Source organism: Zootoca vivipara, chromosome 2 (genome assembly GCF_965207765.1).
Source record: "Zootoca vivipara chromosome 2, rZooViv2.hap1.1, whole genome shotgun sequence".
Taxonomy (NCBI): domain Eukaryota; kingdom Metazoa; phylum Chordata; class Lepidosauria; order Squamata; family Lacertidae; genus Zootoca; species Zootoca vivipara.
Genome location: NC_142584.1, coordinates 76,973,639 through 76,995,072, shown reverse-complemented (window position 1 = coordinate 76,995,072; position 21,434 = coordinate 76,973,639). Strand labels below are relative to the sequence as shown.

The 21,434-nt window shown below is 44.0% G+C and overlaps 1 protein-coding gene and 1 long non-coding RNA gene across 5 annotated transcripts; one reads left to right on the top strand and one right to left on the bottom strand.

Annotated features, from left to right (window-relative positions):
* The first annotated feature begins 285 nt into the window (after positions 1-285).
* On the top strand, positions 286-4,433 carry LOC118080689 (uncharacterized). Of its 2 annotated transcripts, none has more exons than XR_004692000.3 (2): positions 286-845; positions 2,338-3,047. It is a non-coding gene; the product is annotated as an uncharacterized LOC118080689 (long non-coding RNA). The 2 variants fall into 2 exon arrangements; XR_015948225.1 differs by lacking the exon at positions 286-845 and adding an exon at positions 1,517-1,657 and having other exon boundaries at positions 2,338-4,433.
* Positions 4,434-7,782: 3,349 nt separating this feature from the next.
* On the bottom strand, positions 7,783-17,854 carry FBXW12 (F-box and WD repeat domain containing 12). Of its 3 annotated transcripts, none has more exons than XM_060271457.2 (10): positions 17,677-17,854; positions 16,505-16,542; positions 15,446-15,565; positions 14,364-14,485; positions 12,863-13,072; positions 11,982-12,143; positions 10,926-11,133; positions 9,270-9,451; positions 9,037-9,164; positions 7,783-8,093 (listed from the first exon to the last, which is right to left on the bottom strand). In XM_060271457.2, exons 2-10 carry the CDS (start codon positions 16,533-16,535, stop codon positions 8,000-8,002), a joined length of 1,257 nt encoding a protein of 418 aa, XP_060127440.1. In that variant the 5' UTR covers positions 16,536-16,542; positions 17,677-17,854; the 3' UTR covers positions 7,783-7,999. The 3 variants fall into 3 exon arrangements, with proteins under 3 accessions (XP_060127440.1, XP_034962186.1, XP_088518342.1); XM_035106295.3 differs by having other exon boundaries at positions 15,446-15,606; positions 17,677-17,852; XM_088662216.1 differs by lacking the exon at positions 11,982-12,143 and having other exon boundaries at positions 15,446-15,606; positions 17,677-17,853.
* Positions 17,855-21,434: the final 3,580 nt, after the last annotated feature.

Genomic DNA, 21,434 nt, shown 5'->3' with positions numbered 1-21,434 from the left:
TATCCTTAGGCAAGTTACAACAGAAGAGATGGCCTGCAACCCCTCACCACCTGTGACCATTTAGATTCCTCATAAGATAAGATATCTTTATTGTCATTCTCCCCTTGCGGGAACAACGAATTACTATTGCATTGACTGCAGCCTAAGTGTCTTGCACTACTCGAAAGGCTAACAAATTTAAAGCTGCATCTCTTCACTTCTGATGAAACATGCATAGGGTCAAGGCTCCACGACTGCTTCAATCGAACTCCTCCTTAGCACAGCCGGCTGCCCAAAGCCTTTGTCAGTGAGAGCAAAGCTGCGGCGGCTATCAGTTCTGGCGCCTGCAGACTTGAGAGGAAGGTGGGCGGGTTTTAGCTCCGAGGAAGGACGCAGAGAGGACGGCGAGGAGGCAGTACGGTACGTGACTCCCCGGCCCGTCCTCGTCCCCTCCGAGTGAGCAAAGCCGAGAGCGCTCTCCCATTAGGAGAGGGCGGAGCGGGGGCTAAGGAATTTGAGCACCAACCAGGTAGGGTAGGGAGCGCGCTGGCTGACACAGGAGTCCCGACTCCTCCAATCAGAATACAAGAACTTGCACTAGGGTGGGGACACGGGCTGCGTACTCCAATAACAGTGGACAAGCGTGGGTGACGGACGGGTCACGCTCCTTCCCTTAACTCGGCACACGCCGCGGAGGCGGAGCTTTTCCCATTCTTCTGAGGTGGGGGGTGCGGCGTCATCAGTTTTTTTCCCGTGATCCACTGCGGGGAAAGGCGGTAGCGCTGCTGCAGGAGCAGCAGCATTGACGGCGGCTCTTCCATCCGGGTCTTCGGTGGCGCTGTCCCGGCTGGGTCATCCTTCTGCAGGTACCAGTGTGCGTGTGTGTGATAGAGGGAACTATGAGGGAAGAAGCAGCGGTCCTTCCATTGAGGGAGCCGGCGCTGTTCTCGTGCGCGCGGGAGAGGGAACAGCCCCTCAGTTTACCCCCGAGCTCCCCGCTACGGAGGAGCGGGAAAGAACCTCCGCATTCCCTGCTCGCGTTCCAGTCACAAATCCTCTCCACCCCCTTCTTGTCAGCTTCTCTAGCCCGCTTCCCCGCTCTCTTCCATTCTCTCTCTCTCCCCCTCCACCCCTCCCATTGCCGCCGCGCCTTCCCTGACAAACCTGAGGGTCCGGGAAACCCCGCCCACTAAGCGACCGCCGATTGGCTGCTAGGCGGTCACCCTCCGTTGCTGTTGGCCGAGGGTGCTTGGCTTGTACGTGTCGCGTCACTTCCCGTAGCAAGTTCGCAGTGGGCAAGAGAGAGAGAGAGAGAGACCTTGGCTTGTGAGGGCGGGATGGAAAGGGAAGAGAGAAAGTGGGTGGGGCGCGAGGTGATGCTGCGGCTGGGACTCCCGAGTAAGATGGGGGAAAGCCCCGCCCCATCTCTCTGCCTCTCGGCACCCCTTTTTCCCGCCTACTGCCGGCCGAAAACCGTCGCTGCTTCCTTCTCGCGCTCATCCTCCTGCGTCCCTCCCCCCGCCGCTTCAACGTTCCCTCCCTCCCTCCCATTGGCTGGAACGTTGGGCCCCGAGAGCCCCTGGGCGAAGAAAGGCCTGCAAGGCGAGCGCCCTCCCCCCCCCCGGCATTCTACGGTGGACGAGAGGAAGGGAGGGAAGCGGGGGAGGAGGAGCAGGAGGTGGGCTGTTTCTTGGCAAGCGGCTCCCTTACCACGAGGCGCGCCGCCTCTCCTTCCCGCGCGTTCTCCTTCCTCCCTTGTGCCTGGCATTGCAGGCTGAGGGCAACGATCGTGCGCCCGCCGGCTTACCTCCGAGTAAACCGCCGGCCTAGGGCCTCACTAGGTCAAAGGCTCGTTCTGAGACTGGCAGCAGAGCAGGGCGGGACTGCGGGCTGGTCTTCTGCATGTCCTTGGGGGCTGGAAGACTGTATTAACTTTGTATGTGTGCATGTATATTAACTTTGGAAATCGGGTAAGGTGAGTGGCTTTCCCATGCTGTGGCCGCTCTTTTGGTTTTACCACCCAGTTGCTGATGCTTAGGAGGGAGAAAGGGTAGGACGGATTTGGAAGGTGGCACCTCTGGCTCAGCTCAATCCCCAAATTCCCAATTTTAGATATTGGCTTATGGCAGTTGTTCGAGCTACATGTTCCAAAGCTTCAGACCTCTACGATATAGGGTGGATGTGTTTTGTCCCTTGCAATTCTGCTTCTGGCTTGCGTTCCTTGTTATATCCCGTTTGTGGGTAGGTAAAAAGGTTGCAAAGCGACTCATTTGCTTTCTCTGGCAAAACATCAATTACATGGTAGGAAAATATGACCATATAGATTGACCGTCTGTAATAATATCTGCTTCTTTACAGTTGAAGGAGAAACATTGGCCTCAGATGTGGTGGCTGGACTTGGCATTGAAGATGATAAAGGAAAGTACTTGGAAACAGTTTTATAGGGTTTGTAAATCCTTGGGGGTAGTTGGTTTGTTAAGCAGTTTGCTGAACTTCTCCAGCTGTCTTGTGTGTGGGAAAGTGGGAAGACAGAAAGCACAAAGTTTCAGGAGAACGGAAGGAAGCTCAGAGATGGTAGACTGCCTTCTGGGGTACCTATTAATTGAATAAACATACTGTAGATTGATAGAAGCAATTTATTTTTTTAGAATTTGATTTATATTTAGTTGTTAAAATTGATATTACCAAACTACGTTTCATTAATGGGCATTAATCAGTTGAAAGTGTAATCTGTGGTTAACATTAGGTCAGATAAATTTGAGTTTATGAATGGCATTGATAAACAGTATAGAGGAGCTAGTGATATATCTTTTATATACTTGATGCATTTTGTAGTAGTCCTCCACCAACCTGATGTCCTCCATATGTACCAACTGTTTCAGCTATAACTCATTGTCCCTGACTAATGATTGTGCTGTTTGGGGCTAATGTGCATTGAGAGTCCAAAAAATCTTGAAGGACACTGGGCTGGGGAAGGCTGCTGTAGTGCTACACTGCAGTAAAATTTGTATTTTGCTAAGATGCAAGTGCTGATCTATGTAAACATAATAAAATTGGCTTTGATGCTGGAGATGTTCATTCAGTTTAAGAACTTGCAAAACTGAATTTAGGGTGCTTGAGACAATTCCATCTCTGACTAAACAGGGTTGGAACTGACAAGAAGCTAAACAGAAGACTAGAGAATAAAGTTTGTATAGTTGGGTCATTAAATTATGTGTGTTTCAAGAAATAATAAACTAGTGCAAAGTACGATAAAACTATGTAAGGCAAAGTAGGGCCAAATTGTTACTTTTGATTTTAATGTGAATGACACCAGTGCTGCATCCACTGTTTCTTCTTGTCTGGTTCTTACTGCTGTTAAATTTCTTGGAGTAACACATTAGGGCGTTGTGGGAAATCCAAATGGTGAGTGTTTCACAGCCACTTTAGATTATTCCACTGCTACTGCCAATAAACCTGTTTTGGGTGTGTCTCCATTGGTATACTTCACCCATCTTCTTCCCAGGGCATGTGTGGCTGGCAGGAGGCATTTTTAGGTCTTAGCAGATCAGCGCCTCTTCTCATCTGCCCTGTGAACACTCCCCCATTTTCCTCTCTGCCATTAGAGTACCGACAGTGGAGGCCTAATACTGATAGTCCTCTTCGTAAGAGCTAGGAGGGGACTTTTATTCTGGGAATGGGCCTCCCTCTCCACCTCCACCTGAAACTTTTTATGGCTATCCACACAAAAATACATAATTGCTTTAAAATATTTTAGGTGCTATTATTTGAGTCAACATCAAGGCCCAGTGCTTCGATTTCTGTGCATGCCTAATGAAAACAATTTAAGAAAATGCACAAGAAATTGTAGATGTTTTAATTAAAAAAGCAGTTGTTTAGTAAGGAGATGTGACTGAATCATACTGTAAAATGATATTTTTAAAAGTCATTTTAACTGCATATGATAAATGCTTCCAGTTATTTTTGTTCCAAGTACTACTTATATGGAGTAGGCTTTTTGAGGTTTAGATACTGCTGTGATATAATGCTCTAGAAATTTTATTTTAAAATTATATTTCCTTGCTTTGAGGGTAGTGGGTTGCTTGTTTCTTCTGTGAATGGGAGAACTCCTTACATTAGTGCAAGGGATGAATATGCAGAGAAGGCTCCCAAAGAAGAAAGAGGAGGTAATTTTTTGCTGAGTCTTTGTAACCTCGCACCACCTCTTCCACTGTTCCAGAAGCTCTCTGAAAACCAGAATTTTGTAGAGGGGAATAGTAAAAAATCATCTTGCCCCCTCATCTTTCAGTGGGTGTATCCTGTGGATAGAGTTCCACTCATGGGAACTCTGGATCCAAGCCATTATAACTAATAACCCCCCCCCCAAATGAGATAGCAACATCATTCTATTCTCAGCAGTAAAGAGAAATTGAACCAAATTATACCTTCTTTTTTGTGCTGATGATTCAGCCATTCAGCCATGTGGGATGATATTTCCTAATAGCTTATCCCTGAGTACATTGAACATAAGCCAGTCCCCCCCCCCCCCCGAAGCCCTCCTTGGTATGTCATGAAGAGCTTCATATAGCAATCAAAAAATTTTTAATATTCAAAAGCTAATTACATCATGGAGATTTTTGGCTTCTTCCAGTAAAGGAGTAAGAATGTTCTTGAGTTCCAAAAATGTAGGGAACTAAAAAAAACAACTTGTTGCATTTAATTACATTCCAAAACTCACTTGTCAAATTCCGTATTGATTTCTGAACTGCATCTTCCTTTAGAATAAGCTGGAGGATTGATTTCCTGCATTACTTGTGTAATATTATGACACTTACCATATAGATGAAATTTATATATTTGGAGGGTTTTTCATTAACATTTCTTCCTCCTTTCAGGTTTGAGTGGGGAACAGGAAGAAGAATATTGTATTGTATTTCCTTTGCTTGAACATTTACAGTCTACTGAATCTTGCTATCCAGAGAAGTGTCTACGGTTTAACCATTCTTTTATCTATCAGCTATTTGTTTTGTGTGTGTGTGTGTGTGTGTGTGTTAAAAAGTATTTAAATGACTTTACCTGTTAGAAGCATTCAGGTAAACCTGTTCTTTTAAAGAACATAATCAACATATCTTAAGTGAAGATACCTGCGCTGTGGGATGAGGTAGTAGGTTGTATAGTTTTTAGGGTCATACCCACCACTGGGAGATAACTATACAGTCTACTGTCTTTCCTAAAGAGGCAGACAATCATCAGTGACATCTGTATGGCTTTGTTACTGGCTATATGATTACAACTGGGAGGCCATAATGATGGCTCATCAGACACACTTGTCAAGGAAATGTGGACTCAAAGAGTTGGATCCTGAGGAACATGAATGGAAAGAAACTTTTGGAAAGGGACTTCTATCATCTCCTCCCCATCTGTTCCTTCTTAGTCAGGGGGCCTCCTGAAAGGTGTGAACTATAATGTGGAGAGCAGACCTGAATTGGCCAGGGGCACCTTGTGCAAAGTGTGCCTTTACCCAATGTTGTTGTTTTGTCTTCTCTGAGCCCACTTGTGCTCTATTCTGCACTGTTCCGGATATCCTTCCAGAAAGGCTTTTTGTGAAGCACAGGTGAGAGGAGATGGAGATGTCCCCATCTGCAAGTATGTTTCAGGATCCAGTCCATGGGCAGGTAGACTCTGAACAAATTAACTGGAAATAGAACCCTTCTAAATACATTTCTCTTATCAGGTTGAGGTAGTAGATTGTATAGTTGTAGGGCAGTTATTTTGCCCTCTTCAGGAGATAACTATACAATCTATTGCCTTCCTTGAGGAGTAAAATTCTGCAGTGTTTTTGCTGAGTTTACCAGCAACCTTAGTGGGACCTCTCTTAATGGAAAATAAATGCAATGATTTGCACAGAAGATCTGTAACTAAATGAAACTCTATTTTTCAGCATTAATTTGATCGTTTCAGGTATCTGCATCTTGAAAATATGTGCTACTTGGTTTGAGCTGAGTTGGATAAAAAAACAAGTGTTTTGTTTAAGTTTAATTGGAAGGATATTAAGTGTGTATACTATTAATGATATAACAAAGGACTAACAGTGAATGGCTTTGTACTTACGTAGCAAGTGGTTTACTTCTATAGTAACTGAACATTTGTGATACAACATCTTGCCTTATGTTGTATAAAGTTTGTCTTTCACTACAGCTAATCTTTTTCTTTTCTTTTTTGAAGGATTGCTGAAGACGTGGTGGGTTCCTAGGAAGAGGTAGTAGGTTGCATAGTTTTAGGGCAGTGGTTTTGCCCGCAAGGAGTTAACTATACAACCTGCTGCCTTTCTTAGGGCTTTAATATTACAACAGGATGATATTGGCTCTTCCTCTACTAGGTTGTGGTTTAAGGTTTGGAAGACTTGCTAGAAAAGTTTTGTTCACTGAGTAAGCCAGAAAATGTGTGGAAACCTTGAGCTACCTTTTAGCCTACAGAATGTATCCTTGGCTTTTTTGCTAAGAGAATTCTATTGTACAAAGTATTCTATCCAAACTGAGTAGAAAAGAGAATGGTGTAATGGTTTAAACTCTTAAGGCTCCAAAGTGTCATATGTTTAAGAATTACTTAAGAAAGTAAACTAGGCTGCTCAATAAATTGCTTTGTAGTAGTACATGCTGTTTCCTGTCTTATGTTGCCTTTCTCCAACACCCCAGTAGATAAAACTGGAAAATGAGATTTTAATGAACAGTGTTGATTATCTAACTGTAGTGTTCACATGTGTCCAATTTTTGAACATGGCATTTTGGTAAGAGTGTGTAATTCTCCTTGAAGCAGCTATTCCACATAAGCTGTGCTGACCTTGCCAGGGCCTTAGAAATTGATTGTGTGGTCCTACCCCCACATTTAGGAGTTCTCACATGTCTGTATTGTTTAGCTGTGAAACCAACTTTGAATGAGGGTTTTGTCCAATGCTGCACCTATGAAGTTTTGCTCAGGCAATTGGAATTCCCTTGCTCTCCTGCTGCACTCTCAAAATCTCATCTGGAGCAGATTGAGAGTGTACAAGCACTTCGGTATTTCAAATTTCAGCAGTGCCCTGTGCAAGGTCAAAATTTGGCACCCCACCTCTAGCCTTCTCTTCTGCTCAATTCACTACTTCATAGTTGTGGTGCCCCCCTGGGCGCCCTTAATCTGCCTCTAATGCAAGGAGGCTGGGGGAAAACTTTCAGTTCTAGCAGAGCAGCAATGTTGGATACGACCTTGAGTGCTTTATCTTAGAAACTGAACTGAGGTGTACACTATGGTAGACTGGACCCATGTTATTTCCCCTCCCCCCCAAACTTCAGAAAATATTTACTAATCTGGTCCATTGTACACTCACATTAAAGGTAAAGATAAAGGGGCCCATGACCATCAGGTCCAGTCATGTCCGGCTCTGGGGTTGCGGCGCTCATCTCGTTCTATAGGCCGAGGGAGCCGGCGTTTGTCCACAGACAGCTTCCGGGTCATGTGGCCAGCATGACAAAGCTGCTTATGGGGAACCTGAGCAGCGCATGGAAACGCTGTTTACCTTTCCAACTTGCACTTTGATGTGCTTTCGAACTGCTAGGTGGGCAGGAGCTGGGACCGAGCAACAGGAGCTCACCCCGTTGCAGGGATTCGAACCGCCGACCTTCTGATCAGCAAGCCCTAGACTCTGTGGTTTAACCCACAGCACCACCTGGGTCCCTACACTCACATTATATCTCAGCATTTAGTAAAATTACTGCCATTTTCCAGACTGAGATGGGATTTCATGAAAGTCATGTGTATTTTTAAAGAGGAAGGAAAAAGATAACTGACCACCACTTAAATAGTTTATTGTTGATATAAAAACATCTAAGCTTGGATTTCACTGCATGCTTTTGTTTTCAAGTGGCATAAAATGTTATAAATCATACTGACATTTTGTCTCTAGATTACACATGGGCTGCATCATGTGATGATGAATTCACTTTAGAGTTAATTGACAGGCAAACAAAACTAACATGAGACTGTAAAAGGAGAGAAACAACATGTCTTACAAGTTAAAGCAGTATGCTCTTAAGATGTCTCCATTTCCAGCCACCACACCAACAATGCTCACATCATCACAAGCCACACTTCTAAAGCCACTAGGAGAGGAAAAAATATATAGCTCACAGTACTTGGCACAATTCAGTACTTAATTTAACTACTTTGACATATTGAAACAAACTCATTCTGTTTTAGTACGAGAAGTTAAATTGCAGGTTTTTGAAATATTGCAGTGATTTTTTTTATGTTGCCCTGCTAAGCATAGCCCCAGTTTTGCCCTGTTTTCAAAGCTGTTACTACAGTCTTTTTTAAACCTGAGTAGTAGGTTGGTTCTGTGTTCATTACAATGGAATTGGTTTATCCCTTGGCTGTAAGCTTCACTGCTTATAAAGATAAAATTGGGGGATGAGGAAAGCCATGGATGACACAGGCAAAAAACAGTGCACATAAGAAGAAGAGGAAGAGTTTGGATTTGATATCCCGCTTTTATCACTACCCTAAGGAGTCTCAAAGCGGCTAACATTCTCCTTTCCCTTCCTCTCCCACAACACACACTCAGTGAGGTGAGTGGGGCTGAGAGACTTCAGAGAAGTGTGGCTAGCCCAAGGTCACCCAGCAGCTGCATGTGGAGGAGCGGAGACACGAACCCGGTTCCCTAGATTACGAGTCTGCCGCTCTTAACCACTATACCACACTGGCTTTTATCTACCCCTCATGGTCAAACCGGGGAAATGATATGTTGAACTTTGTGTCAAGGGATCCAGTCATAAGGGAAAGCAAAGCAATCCCCAGAGCCTCTATATAATTCACATATCGCTGTCTTTAAACCCTGGCCCATAGCTCCTATGATGTAGTATCACTCTAGACTGATTTTCAGAAAGCAATTGAACTGAAGTCTTCCATATAAATACAGTTCAAACTAGCATTTGGGGTCACAGATGTACTTTTAGTCTCAAATCTGCCTTCTGATATAGATGCATTTAGCAAGAAAGTGATAGGTGCTCTGATCTTACTGCAATTTGAAAAATGTTTTAAACTTACTTTGACCATCTGTGGGATCCTCCTAGTAAGTGGTAGCGACCGTTCAGCAAAGAAGATTTGTTGTCATTTTTCCAGGAGTACACACGAAGTGAGAGGTCCATGGATGATGTGACAACATGAAAAGGATCCTGGTTGGGAGTGGGTGGATGCATATTAAAGCCTTTTAGTTAAAGAATATTTAGTGTAGAGAACAGAAATAAATAATAGTAGTAAGTAATAGTAACTGTATATACCACCCATATTGATGTAATAGAATTGTGGTGATCTTTGAAAGCCATTAATTCAGTTCCTGACAGAGTATATAATTTCAGCTCTGGTCCAGTTGCTAAAAGAATAGTTTGTTTGCCAAATCCTTTCATAATCGTCTCTCCAATCCGTAGTTGTGTTGGTAACGTGAAGTCTGCAACCTGTTGAGCTTTTCATAAAAAACATTTTAGCACTGAAATTTCTGCTCTGTTTACTGTGAAGAGTACTGCAACAGTGCTCACCAGTATATTAGTTAGGTCACGGTTCTCTGAATTTTGAGCTACATATTGTGTATCGAGAACATCATGCTGATTCAGACCAGTTCTGTCTACTGTGCTACTCTGGACAGGAATGAAAACAAGATAGGGAACACTGATTAAGAAAACAAGTTGCCTAAAGAAATAAATTTGTCAATTGGGTATTATCTGTTGAGCTTGACAAAACATGGGTATATAAAATTAGGGACATAGGAAGGCCATTGGTCTGTCTAGTTCAGTGTTGTCAACACTGGCTGGCAGCATTTCTGCAGATTTTCAGGCAGTTGTCTCTGCCAAACCTAAGTGGAGAAGTTGGAGACTGAACCTGGACCACCTACTTCCACAGCATATGCTCTAGCACTGAACTGTCCAATGCATTTTGTTATTCAGCTTTGACACAGTGCGGCCAAGTCCCTGCTTTCATGGTTTACTGTGCACAGAAAGACAAAGGCTGAAATCCCTTCCATGTCTATTCAGAAATAAGCCCCATTGAATTTAGTGAGCTTATTTGCACATAAGTGGGTAGTAATAATAATAATAATAATAATAATAATAATAATAATAATAATAATAATAATAATAATTTATTTATACCCCGCCCATCTGACTGGGTTTCTCCAGTCACTCTGGGTGGCTCCCAATCGAATATTTAAATCACAATACAGCATTAAACATTAAAAACTTCCTATACATGGCTGCCTTCAGATGTCTTTTAAAAGTAGGATAGTTGCTTATTTCCTTGACATCTGATGGGAGGGCGTTCCACATGGCAGGCACCACCACCGAGAAGGCTCTGCCTGGCTCCCTGCAACCTTACCTCTCACAGTGAGGGAACCGCCAGATGGCCCTTGGAGTTGGACCTCAGTGTCTGGGCATAAAGATGGGGGTGGAGACGCTCCTTAAGGTATACTGGGCCAAGGCCATTTAGAGTGTTAAAGGTCAGCACCAACACTTTGAATTGTGCTCGGAAACGTACTGGGAGCCAATGCAGATCTCTCAGGTGTTATAAGTCTCGGCCACTCCCAGTCACCAGTCTAGCTGCTGCGTTCTGGATTAATTGCAGTTTCCAAGTCACCTTCAAAGGTAGCCCTACGTAGAGCGCATTGCAGTAGTGCAAGCGGGAGATAACTAGAGCATGCACCACTTTGACGAGACAGTCTGTGAGCAGGTAGGGTCTCTGCCTGCATACCAGATGGAGCTGGTAGACAGCTGCTGTTGGAATTGCAACCAACATTTAAAAACATGCTGTTCCTCTTCACCTATACAAGAAAGGTCCACCTGACTTATTTCCTTTTCAATAGCAATTGAGTTCAGGATGTTTTCTGGATTGCTACTAAATAAAAGGATAAATTACCTTCTGCTACACAACAGTTTGAAGAAACTTACCTGTAATACTCATTTTATATTTAGACTTATTCTCAATGTGTATATCTAAGCTCACAATGTGACAATTCGTCTCTTCATCATGCAGTGCTGCTACTCTTGCTGGTTCTGCTGGTAACCAGCAGGTGTCAAGGCACTGCCCTCTGATCGGAAGAGGACTAGATAACTGTTCATCATCTACAGAATTAGTTGCAGAATGTGTATAAACCACCTGTTACATATACAAAAACAAGCATTAACACACACAAACTGGGATCCAAAGAGCTGCTTATGATATACTTGTATAGCCCAAGTGAGGATTTTCACTTTGGAATTTATGCAAAAAATTATTTTGAGCTTTGAATTACAGAGCTTCATGGCACATCACAAATGGTGGTTGATACTTCTTTCAGGATGGTAGTATCCCTACAGGCCCTCCAAGTGTCTTGCCACAGGGATGGAAGGGGAAAATGACTTTGCCATTGTGGGTCAAACCATACAAGGTTCAGCCTCTCCCATTCCCCATCTCTCTGGAGAGGCAGGAAGGGGAAGCTCTGTTAATGGGACATTTTTCTTTTGCCCAAGCAAAGATTGCTCGTTATGTGGCATGGAGATTTGAGTGGAGTTTCGTTGACAATAATAGCAGGTTTATGAGAAAAAAGAAGCCACAATATAGTGGTAACTTTGCTAGGACCAACTAAATGTCACAACACAGCGAGCAAGTTTTCAAGCTCTCCAGAACTCTTTAGGCTAGATGGGAAGCCTAAAGGTGTAACCTCATGGAAAGGGGGAGGGAAGGACACAAATACTAGGCAAAATGTTGACACACCAAAGTACAGTAGTCAGTTTGTAACGGTCTTAGTCCAAAAATGATGGGTTAAATCTAAAATTGCATTCAGCATTAAAGATTGTTTCCCTTTTAAATAGCCATGTGGAATGGTAGGAAATCAACACTGCAGCATGCAGGAAAGGAGGAATTTAACCCTTTCTCCTGCGCCACAATCCCAACTGAATCCCCACCACCACCCTGAAGTTGATGTCAGTCTCGACAAATGGTCAAATGCTGCAGCATAACAGTACCTTTGGTGGTAAAGCATTATCTGTAGGACGAGCAACTATCCATAGACCATTGGGTGAACAAAGTAATGAATCTATGCCACAGTTTTGGAACAGTTGTGTGGATGAAATTTGGCTTAAATCGGCAGCTGCTAATGTATAGAGTTTACCTCCTTCGGTGCCTACCTAAACCAAGGAAGGAAGCACAGAAAGTATAGTTAACTAGTGTCATTCAGCCCGTTAAATAAATGGGCGCTAGAACATACCGGTATGTGAGAGGAGCGGTGGGGCCGCGGCCTTCCCTCACTTTAGCAGTGGGCACTCCGCTGAGCCCAGCTGGGCAGCGGGAGCCCAGGAGAAGGCCGTGATTCTCCTGAGGACTGTGAGGGAAACGGTAGGCAGGGGGTGGGGGGGGAGAGCGTGCGCGACGCCCGCTTGCTGCTGGTCGCCGGGGTGGGAGCGTAGGGGGTGGGAAAGGAAAAGGAAGCAGCCTCCTCGCGCAGTGAGGCGCTTGTCCAGCCGGGAGCGGCGGTTGGTGGCCGCAGGTAAACGGTAGGCAGAGGGGTGGGGAGTGTGTGTGTGTGTGTGCGTCCAGTCTCTGCATCCAATCCCTGTGTCCGTGGGGCACATGCGCAGTAGCGCGGACACAGGGACTGGACGCAGAGGCACTTGCACTTTATTATATAGGATGATGATTATTTCGCAGCAACATGCAAAATATTCAACTGTGGATTACCAATGTCTGTTGAGTCTCTGATTGCTGGATTTCTTGCAAAAACAATGGAATAGTTCTGACCCAGCCCTGAGTTGCAACAACTTTAAAAACTACTATTCCATATTTTTAAGCAGGCTTTCGGTAAGCTAACAGGAAATTTGTTTCAAACTGTCAGTCATGCTGCACTTACCGTTAAGAATGGCTTGCTGTTTATTGTGTAGACAACCACAGAGCATGATGAGGATGATACTGAAAAGGTTGCAAGCTCTTCCCCTGTCTCTCCATGCCAGAGTTTGATTATCCCACGACAGTCTATTGTAGTCACCAATTTATATGAAGGAAATGTGGCAATGTTTTGCAGTCCATTTTCCTGCTGGGGACTTGACCAAATCTCTGTACCCTGTTGAAAAAATACAACGTTGTGCCATTCGTGCCTAACTTATTTCCAATTTATTTCCAGTTCTCTATTGTCTTCAGACCATTTGATTTAACACATCTGTTTTATGCATGGCTTAAACTGCAGTCTAACCCCATTCACCCAAGACCAAGGCTACATATGCTTCAAACCTTTAAAGCACACACCCCCACCTGAGAATTCTGGGAATTGTAGTTGACTTCTACAGACCTATACTTCTGAGCACCCTTAAACTCAACTCTCAGGATTCTGTGTGTGTGCAGCAGGGGGTACTTTAACAGTCTGGTGTGTATGTTGCCTGAGACCCAATGAAGTAGACATGGTCATAACTGCACAATAAGTATAGTGCCAACTTTACAGATTTTCAAGTATGTCCTATACGCCAACTTTTTTCAGTGTGGAGTTGGTAAGAAAAAAGAAAAAAAGGAAAATAAAACATGCTATAGAAAAGTTTGTGTATTTGTTGCTTTCTTTCACCTTTACCTTGTTGAAACATGTTCACTTGATTTATTTGCACATCAGAACATAATGAGTCAGTCTCCTTCATTGTACAGTATTTCAAAGTCCTGATCTGCAGCCAAAAATATCCTAACAGAATTCATTTCAAATCAATGGATGCTTCCTTTGTATCAGACTTTGGTCCTCCATATTGCCATCAATGTCATGCCAACAGCCTTTAAAAATGTGCCATGTCAATTTCCGGAATTTTAGTTTTCTTCCTTTCTGCTTTCATTGGGCTGCACCCAGCTTTGTCTTCCTGTGAACAGAAGCGCTTCTTCCAGGAAAGGGGCTGAGATTCAGCAGAGGCTCCCACTGAAGGACAGGAAGATGCAATTTTCAACCATACCCTCCCTTGCACTCCTAGAAGTCATGGGCATAGCCAGGGGGTACAGGTAATCAAGTAAATAAATAAAAATACTTACTGTAACTAAATGACCAGTTGTGTCGCAGATAACCAGTTGTGTCTGCCCCCTTAAAATAAATCCTGGCTGCGTCCATGCTAGAAATGCTTTTCCTGACTGCAGGTTCCCTTAAACCCTTTCTCCAGCAGGATAATTCCTTTCCCACCCATCTCTTTTTAAATATCTCAAAGCCACTACTGTTGTAACTTAAGTAAATAAATAAATATCAATTTGAGCTACCTGGGCTTTCCTTCCTTTTCCTCTTTGATGTAATTCTGAATATAAGTGTAATCTCACCCCTTGGCACCAGTCAGAAATATTTTCCTTTCTTCTTAAAATCCACCATTTATTTTTTACACATTCTTTTGTCCTACCTCTTGGACGTTCCATGCCCTGACTGTGCCATCGGAAGAAGTGGTACACACAACAGACTTGACATTTCCTGTTGCAAATGTGTGTTCGTTCTCTGATAGGTAAGCCATACCAGTTATTGTTCCTATAACAACATGAGCAGAATTTTATTTGGAATTTTAAAAAATTGAGCATAATTTCATCATGAAAACAACCATCAATCTAGTGGGTTTTCTGATACTGCAGACATGTGGCATATTATAAATCTGCAATAAACACTCAACATAATTTTATTTATTTAAAATCTTATTTTAAAAAAACCACACACATGCATTTATATCTCTATGCCCCTCATATTTTTAAGAAAAACCCTCAAAGCATGCATTAAATATATACTCAAAAACAGTGTAAAAAAATAAAAATGCAATAGATAATAAAAGCAACATAAAACAAGACCATTAAAATTCAGTATAGTTTCTACAATTTACACCAAACAATATCAATTGACAAATATCAATAATCTAGAAGTGATTGTACAGTATGAACAAAAAGGACTTCAGTATATGCCAAAAATGTAAACACCGTTGCCTAATCTTCAATTACAAAAGAGTTCAGGCACATGCAATATACCAAACAGAAACAACGGTTTATCACGTAACTCTAAAATAGCATCTTGAGAATAAAATTATGTACTATTCAAATGCACTATTCAATTTATTTCTCCCCAAATAAAAATAAAAGACAAGCTGCATATAATAATTATTTTAGTATACCATCATTATTCCATCCAGTCATATATTTCATAACTGTTTCATTAAACTCAAGTATTCACGATTTCAGCAGTGAGAAGGGATTTATTTTAAATACTTGCTTCATATGCAGATAACAAAGAGGGACCATGTTTTTCCTCCTAATCTTCCCCCCACCCATTTCACCTCCCCTGTCAAATTCGTAAGTTTAGGCATCATTACTGCATATAAAATCTTTTTTACCCACACCATTATGGTAGTTATTTTCAATGATTATCAAAGTAAGTGGAGAGGGAGTGATATGTGTTTCCTATTCTAGGAAATTAAATTACGAGTTTTTATCATGCTTATCCTACCTGTATGTCCTCTCATCGCTTTACATGTGTAGTCAACTGAAGGTCGTCCAGATAGCTTTTTATGCTCAAGATTAGAGCGGTGGAGATAGTACTTTTTCCATGTCTGCATTCCTGGGATCACTGAGATATTACAGAAGGCCCATCGTCTTAGACACATATTTCTATAAATTTAAAGAGTGGCAGATTTATCTTGAAATTTTAAAATCCTTCCTCCAGAGCAGTTTCACAGAAACGATTGACAACCATAATCTGTCGTCATTAGATAAAAAGCAATAGGCTACAAAGTCTTCAGCTGGATTTCATTCATTTACATATTTTTACAATATACGGCATGGCAAAAATCTGCTCCTTCCTCCCCGTCGCCTCTCAGCTAAAATTCTGATTCCAGCTCACGGCAGGTTCTGATTCCTGCCTTCCTCATCTTGAGCTTTCCTACATCCTCTTCAGTCCTTTCTCCTCAATGCAGAATTCTGCTGCCAAATAATTTATCCCTTTCATATCTAGCACAAACTCTTGTCTGCAAGTTTAATGCAGTGGCAGAGAACCTCAGGTCTGGGGTCAAATACAGCCCTCCCCCCACCTCTCCCCCCAAGCCTGATCCCTCACTGACCCTGCTGCTATGTATCTTGCCCTTCCAACCCATGTTTTCTGTAGCTATGTACACACTATACATTTTAAGCACATTTTAAGCATGTCCCCATCCCAAGAATCATGGCTGTAGCTTTGGGAAGGACAAGCTATAGTTTCCAAGATTGAGGAGTGTGTGTGTGTGCTTTGAATGTACATTAAATGCATGGTGTGTACCTATTTATCAACATTATCAGCTGTAACAAAGTTCCTCACGTCCATTGCCTACCACCCTTGTTTTGACTTTCCCCCAGATCTCTTTCTGTCTTCTAGCCATGTCCGTTGGGATCACCAGAGGGGACTTGGCTATGTTCTCCTTATCGATCTCTGCTGAGTTCCATGTATGCGAATGATGCTGTGTTCTCAGTACATGTAATAAGTAAACTGAATGCACCAAACCCAAATATTAAAATAGATAAGAAGTGTACTAACCTCCAAAGAGAAGAGGTCTCTGCAGCTTCATTCCATGTCTAAAAGGGGAAAGCAGGACAGGTTATAGAGGCAGTTCTTCAAGATTCAGGGGACTGAGTCACACTGAGTCACACTGTGCTTGAGCACAGGGCTTGGAGTTTCATTCAATCAATCAGTCTATTATTTGTCTTACCTCAAAGTCCCAGGTGACTTACAATAAAAGTAATAAAATACCCAACACACCACAGTAACAAGCAATAAATATAAAACAGAGCAATGAGGCTTACTGGGCATCAGATTGCAGCCTTAGGCACGTCTTACTTCAAAGTACTGTACTTAGTTGGACATTTAAGCGTTTGTAAACCCCCCCACCCCCCCAAAAAGAGTTCTGCTTTAAGCAATAATAAAAGTGATATTCATTCAGTAGGTGAAGTTTTTCGTGTCATGCAAATACAATGAAGGGGAAAGCTTTTGTCAGCTTAACGCCTGCTTGTCACACAGGTGGCAAGAGGCCCCGAAGAGGCTAGGGAAGGCGGGGACACACGGTTGCAATCCTAGAAGCTTCCTATTAACATCTGCAGAAACAGAAGCGCCGGAAGGACCATCGCTTGGATCAGCGCGGCTTGCGCTCTTACTGGCTGCATTGCCAGCACTGCAGAAACGTCGAGGGTGGGGCCGGCTTGAAAACAGAAAGCAAAGAGCTCCCAGGAAGCGCGCAGGCGCACGCGCCTGTCTTGTTCGTGGGATTTCCACATCGACCAGGGATACTGTTGCGCGCTTTGTTGAATCCAGTGTGTTGCTGCAGGATCTTCTCCCCGCTTTAATGACTATTGTGTCACGACGCTGGACGGGGACGCGCTGTCAGAATGGGACGTCCGGAATTCGGATCTCGTCCTCTACAGTTCGCTCGTTAATAAAAGCAAAGGGGGAGGGGGGGTGTACAACGGGGAAGAGGAAGAAGAGGAGGAAGCTGGGGGGAGAAGGGTTGCAGTGATTTGGGACGTTGTACATCCATTAAAACCGGAAGATCGCGCTCCAAGTATTTGAAGAGGTCGAGAGAAACTTGGAGCAAGCGCGCCTGCTACTGGCGCACCTGGCTCGGAGAGGTCGTTAAGGGAAGCCCTCTTTCCCCACTTCCCGTGATCGAAGTGGAGAAAGAAAGATGTTCTCTCCACCCGGGCGCTGCAACGCACCTTATTCACTTGGGCTGCTCTGAGTAGATCCGGTGGCTCCAGGTATGAGAACAGGTGGATGATGCAGTCCAGGGTCAGCGTCTCAGCGCTCATCTTCCCTCCGAGATCCCCCGCCACGCACAAGCGGAGTCCGGACGCTCCTCTTCCCTCCCCGCCCCTGTCCGGGCAGCCTGGTAACGAAGGCGGGGCGAGAGCGTCACTCACGTTCCGTCGCTGCTGGCCTGCCGGCTGCTTGTCAGCACTTAAAAGCAGGCGGGTCTGAACGCTGCTCCGCTGTTTTTGTCCCGGATCAAGAGGCATTAGTTGATTCTGGGCAACAGAACTCCTGGCACCCGCGCGCATGTCAAGGAAGCAAATATAAGGGTTTTTTTATTTAAAAAATCAATGGAATTTATTGTATAGTGAACGTGGAATGTTAATACTCAAGGAGGTTTCAGTCCTATATACACGAGGCCAGCAAGCCGTACGGGCAGGGATAATGGGAGTTGTAGCCCAACAACATTATCCCAGGGTCCCTATGTCTGCTCTACACACTTCTCTGGGAATAAAGCCAATTTTTTAAAAGTGGGACTTTTGAATAAGATTGAGCTGTACATCTCATAGAACTCAGAAGCTCCCAGTCTTTTCTAGACACGCATAGGATCGCGTTGGATTGGATCAGCTTCCTATGGATGGTTAATTGGAAGCAAGTCTCACTCTGCAGGGGAGAGACTATACCATTCACTGTAACTGCCTCGCACAATAATAATAAAAAAGTTGAACTTAGTTGGTAATTTAAACCAATCAGAGACAAAGATGTGTTTGTTCAGAGGGTTTTTGCATTCGTAGACATTCTCTGTTCCAGGTATCTTCAAGCTTTTCAGACCTAGTTACAGGTAGGTAGCCGTGCTGGTCTGACGTAGTCGAAACAAAAAATAAATAAAATTCCTTCCAGTAGCATCTTAGAGACCAACTAAGTTTGTCATTGGTCTGGTGACTTCTGTTTCAGTGTATCTGAAGAAGTGTGCATGCACACGAAAGCTCATACCTATGACAACTTACTTGGTCTCTAAGGAAGGAATTTTATTTATTTATTATTTTCAGACCTAGGCACTATTTTTAACCCAAACATGCATTTAGGGACTTATTTCTTAAACTTTTACCACGTGTTTGCTCCTGTGGCGATCCACCTTGGATCAGGCCGCAGCCCACTAGTCACTAGTGGACTCCCCGCCCCACTAGCTGAAGACGATCGTTCTACACACTATGGAGAACATCATTGTTTGAGACTCTGTCCTGCCATCTGATGCCCCCAAATCTTCCTGATGCAGCACACATAACGCTCTTCTATACAGCTACTACGGCGGTAAACAAAAGGCATGAGATACAATTAATGATGCCCAAAATACCGCACTGCAGGGGTTGGATCAGATGAGCTCTTTTTGGGATCGTTTCCAACTCTACTAATACAATAAAGCAGCACCATGATAAACAACCAAGAAGCAGCTTAGAACGAGCACGGGAGATTTAGCGATCATCTGAACTCTGGGCAATGTCCCGAGTAAGCAAGCGAGATCACCCCGCCTCCCCTGCGCTCTTTCGCCCCACGCGCAGAGAAACTTGCGAACTGCACCCGGGAACCGGAAGCATCGCAACACAAGCAGTGAGGCGGCGTCTCTGCCTTGTGCCTCTACGCGCCCTCCCTTTCCTCTCCCCGGCAGACAAGTGATTAGCGTCTCTTTCGACTTCTCGAGTCACCGAGGCCCGACGAACATTTGCCGTGTTCGCAGAGCATCATGGGAAGTGTAGTTCTTTGCCGAATCGTGGCGCTGCTTCATGCACCGAGATGTTGGGATGCTACATATGGAATTAAACATTTAGCTCTCGGAGAGTGTTTGCTTGGGTGCTTCGACGACCTGCTTCCTTTCTCGGTAGCTTTCAGAGCTAGGTGCCAGTAAGCTATTTTATAAGGCATCCCCGGCAATGGAACAATTTTGCATCCCCACCTACCGTGTTTCCCCCTTTTTAAGACACCGTCTTATTACTTTTTTTTCTCAAAAAACCACAGGGTGGCTTATTTTTGGTGGGATGTCTTACTGGTACCGGTATTTTTATTACGAGTCTGAGGGAAGGGAGGTGTGTGCGTCCCTGGTGCAGCCCTCTCTCCCCGGCCCTGGGATGTTCGCGAAGGGCTGCTCTCTCTCTCCTCCAAGGTGGGGACTCACTTAATAGCAATCTGCTACACTGGAGCTTCTTAAATCTAAACCAGTATAATGGAATCTATCTGTGTGATACAGTCCTAGCAGTAGCCTATACCTAAAGCAAGTAAGGATCTCTACCAGCCAGCTGCCCAAGACTGCAAGACTGTCTGAAGTTCCAACAACATAGCACTTTGCAGTGCTATCACTGATAGCAAAGAAGCTACCTGCTGAGAACAAAGAAGCCAGCTAAGCAGCAATTAAGATTGCTGACTTGGTAAATGGTAGCAATTGAGAAGCAATTGAGCCAGCGAGGTGAGGAAGCACGTGTTGTTAGGACCGGCAGTTTAACTTTTGTGTAAAGCAGCGTTTAGCAGCTCCTTTTAGCAGCTCGCAAACAGCGAAGGAAAAAGTCCTTAATAAATAAATAAAAGTCCCCAAGGCAAGGACTGCGATCCAGACTACTTACAAATCCTTAAAGGGGCAGCTCCACAGACAACCAAGCAGCATAAGGTAGAAAGAAAACTGCAGCAGGATTTTTAAAAGGCTGCTTTATGCCCGGTAAAAGCAATGAGACAACAATCAGACACGGGAGATTCCCGTTAAGAGGAAATCAACGTGCATTGAATGGAAGGGAATTTAGGGAAAGGTGGGGGGAAGCGAGAGGTGGGCTGTGTGTGTGTGTGTGTGTGTGTGTGTGAGAGAGAGAGAGAGAGAGAGAGAGAGAGAGAGAGAGAGAGAGAGAGAGACGCAGGGGGGGGGAGAGAGACAGACGCGCGCACGGAGGTCTCTCCCTAAAAGGGAAAACAGCCTTTGCATTCTTCAATCGCCCCTCTTTTCTTCCTCGTGCCTTCATCTCCTCCCCACCCCACTTTTCTCCCCTTCACCAAGTAGAGCTTACACAGCTTGGCTAAAAAAATTATTTTTGGATCTTTTTATTTAAAAAAATGCTCTCAGAAACGGGGAAGGGAAATCACAAGGCTTCGGCAGCCAGCAGCTACGGCTGTTCGGTGCATTTTTACAAGCTTTTAAAGGAAATACGTGTCTGTGGAGCGACAGCAAAATGGGGAGAGATTTTTAAGGGGGGAGTTGGCTGGCAGGAGGGGGGTTATTGCTAGTGGGTGAAGGGTCTATCAGTATGTCTTATTTTCGGGGTATGGCTTGTATCGCGCAATTGCTTAGAAATCCTGCTATGGCTTATATAATGACTACGTCTTAAAAAAGGGGAAACACGGTAGTGCTGTATTTCCACTTAAAACTGTCACGTGGCAGTGATTTTCTTTTTGTACGGCTCTTTATTTAATTACAGGAAAGAGCCATTGCCCTTTTCCTGAATGGCATGCAATCTGCTAACTTTGGCTACAAATTTACGGGAAAAGTAATTTTTTAAAGATTTTTTCCCCCGTCCAGTTTGGCCCCCGAGTTGGGACACCAGCACACGTGTGTGTAAATTGCTTAGTGGTGGGTCGTTTCAGAGTCACAGATGCTGGACCTTGTACCTTTTCCCAAACTCCACATTGGAGAACAATGTTACCAAAGTTCTAATTCACTGTCGATTTATTTATTTTTGAGGTTGCAATA